Source organism: Trichosurus vulpecula, chromosome 2 (genome assembly GCF_011100635.1).
Source record: "Trichosurus vulpecula isolate mTriVul1 chromosome 2, mTriVul1.pri, whole genome shotgun sequence".
NCBI lineage: Eukaryota > Metazoa > Chordata > Mammalia > Diprotodontia > Phalangeridae > Trichosurus > Trichosurus vulpecula.
The window spans coordinates 86,511,477-86,514,328 of record NC_050574.1 but is presented as its reverse complement, the minus strand read 5'-3'; the positions used below and the strand labels follow the sequence as shown (position 1 = coordinate 86,514,328).

The window sequence follows — 2,852 nt, the reverse complement described above, 5'->3', positions numbered from 1 at the left end:
CATTTTCGAGGAGGACCACGGTATCATGGAACTGATGACATGACTTTCACTTGACTTGGATTTGCATCAGGGAGGGCTGTGCAAGGTCACCAGCCTCACATTCTCCTCCAGAGCCATTTAGATCCAGTGACAAGATATTCATCAAGATGACTGGAGATAACCCAGGATACAGCGGGAGACCCTGGATCTTTTAGACTAAGGCCTTTTCATATACTCACTTAGAGTGAAGTAATGCCTATTCAGTGAATAGGCCTCTTTAAGAAGGGAGTCAAGGTGGGTAGCTAGGTGCTGCAGTGAGTAGAGCATTGGCCCTGGAGTCAGGAGGATCTGAGTTCAAATCTGGGCTCAGACACTTGACACACTTATTATCTGTGTGACCTTGGGCAAATCACTTAAACTCCAATTGTGCTGCTTTTCTGCCTCCAAAAAATGAGTCAAGGGATGCCCCCTTTAATTAAAAAAAAAGAAAAAAATCAAGCTGGGAGGGGAAGACCCTCAGGGTTGCTTATATTACTTCACAGAAAAATTCTATTTTATACTTTATTGCATTGCTAAATGCAAAATGTTTTATTTTGTCTTTTGGCAGCAAGGGACCTTTGCTAAACATGGCGGGGAATAAAGATCACATCATACCACCTTCTGGAAACAAATCTTTCCATCCTACATCTTTTATCCTGCTTGGAATACCAGGGTTGGAGAAATCGCAATTCTGGGTTGCCTTCCCATTTTGTGCCATGTATATTTTAGCCCTGATAGGAAATACTACCATTCTCCATGTGGTATGTGTTGAACACACTCTCCATGAACCCATGTACTTCTTTCTGGCTATGCTAGCTTTCACTGACTTGGTTTTGTCCTCTTCTACACTTCCCAAGATGCTAGGAATCTTCTGGTTTGGTTCATGCGAGATTGAGTACCATGCCTGCCTCACCCAAGTCTTTTTCATTCATGCCTTCTCTTCTGTGGAGTCAGGGATTCTCATGGCAATGGCTCTGGATCGTTATGTGGCCATCTGCTTCCCACTACGCCATTCAACTATTTTATCTACCTCAGTGGTGGCTAAATTAGGCGTGGCAGTGATGGTAAGAGGTGTGTTGTGGGTGAGCCCCTTCTGTTTTATGGTCACCTGGAAGCCTTTTTGCCCTAACAGAATCATCCCCCAGTCATACTGTGAGCATATGGCTGTACTGAAGCTTGTATGTGCAGACACCAGAACAAATCGTGGCTATGGGCTTTTTGTGGCCTTCTCTGTAGTTGGCTTTGACATCATAATCATTGCTGTGTCATACATTATGATCCTGCAGGCTGTTTTGCATTTGCCATCAGGGGATGCTAGGATTAAAGCATTTGGCACATGTGCATCCCATATTTGTGTCATACTGGCCTTTTATATTCTTGCCCTCTTTACATTTCTCACCCATCGCTTTGGCCATCAGGTTCCTCAGGTAGCTCATGTAATGTTAGCCAATCTCTACCTTTTGGTGCCTCCCATGCTCAATCCCATCATCTATGGTGTGAAGACCAAACAGATCTGGGAAAGGGTGGTTCATGTCTTTTGCCAGAAGGTTACCTGAGATAAAGACTACTGTGCCACCACTCTCCTTAACCACTTACTGGTTAAGAGGTTGGTGAATCAGTATGCTCTTTTGCAATGTCCTAACATGGCCCTAATAGTCATCCTCTCCACTTGTCACTATATGTGGAGTAAGAAAACATCCATGTACCAAACTTGATCAATGTTTAACATTCCAAGATCACAAAAGTAGAGAAAATGAATTATGATTCTGGCTTAGGTGACTTGCTAAGTTTCTATTTAAAAGAGGTGTTCAAAAAGTTATGGTTTTAATCTTATTTTGAAAAATGGGGCTTGAAAGATAAAATACGATTTTGAGCTAGCTTCTAGCAGTTAAATAAGCATATAAGAGAAGGTGGGTGCTTTTTTCACTCTCCTCAATAGAGCAAGATTCAAGACATGTTACAGCTTTAAATAGAACTTTCATCACACACATTTTCATTTTCTTATTAATGTCAATGCATAGGCAACAGCTTGGCATGGTGATTAAGGTGCTGATTCTAAAGTCAGAAATACCTAGATTCAAATCCTGTCTTTGACTTTCATAAGGTGTGTGCCACTGGGCAAATCATTTAACCTTTATGTACCTTAAAAAACTCTTTATGGAATATGTGCTGAAGTAATGGATAAGGAAGTTCTCCAAATTTATGGAATCTTAGCTCTTTTGAGTGATGGCATGATTCTCTTAATGCTTCTATTGGTGGGAAGAAAACTGCAGAAATTCAAAATTTGTGAAGACAAACTTCAGCAGTCTGCTTTGAAAGAAGTAATTTGCTATCTTTTGAATTACATTGGTTGTCCTCAATACCCTCCACAAATATATATTGGGTAGACAGCAGCTATGAGATACTGGAGGGACTCTTTGGGATTTAGCATCCAGAATGGTAAAAAGAAGGTAAGCAGTGGTTAATCATTGAAGGAACACAGGATCTGGAGGAAGAAGACCTACCATAGCATTTCATCTTTGCACTATCACCTTGTGAACTTGGAAATGTCACAGTAAAACTTCTGTCCTTGGTTTTTTCATTTTTAAAACAAGGGAACTGGATTGTGTTACACCTACAATCCCTTTTCATTCTGAAGCTGTGAAACTTTTAAGAACAGTTTTTGCTGGCCTGTGTGAGAGATAAAAATTAATATTACCTTTGATTTCTACTGTATGTTGGATATAATTAATATTTATGTAGTACTGAGTTTTAGAATTAGCTCTATCTGCCTGAAGGTCAAGCAAAGTGGGACTTTTCACTGTTTATTCTTTTGGAATGCTTCTCAGCACTAA

At 40.4% G+C, this 2,852-nt stretch overlaps 1 protein-coding gene across 1 annotated transcript; it reads left to right on the top strand.

Moving 5' to 3' along the window:
• The first annotated feature begins 605 nt into the window (after positions 1-605).
• Positions 606-1,574, top strand: LOC118836611 (olfactory receptor 52R1-like). Its single transcript, XM_036743853.1, has one exon. It carries the CDS (start codon positions 606-608, stop codon positions 1,572-1,574), a length of 969 nt encoding a protein of 322 aa, XP_036599748.1.
• The last annotated feature ends 1,278 nt before the right edge of the window (positions 1,575-2,852 follow it).

Coding starts and splice junctions, on each gene's coding strand:
- LOC118836611 (XM_036743853.1), top strand. CDS start 606: ATGGCGGGGAATAAAGATCACATCATACCACCTTCTGGAAACAAATCT.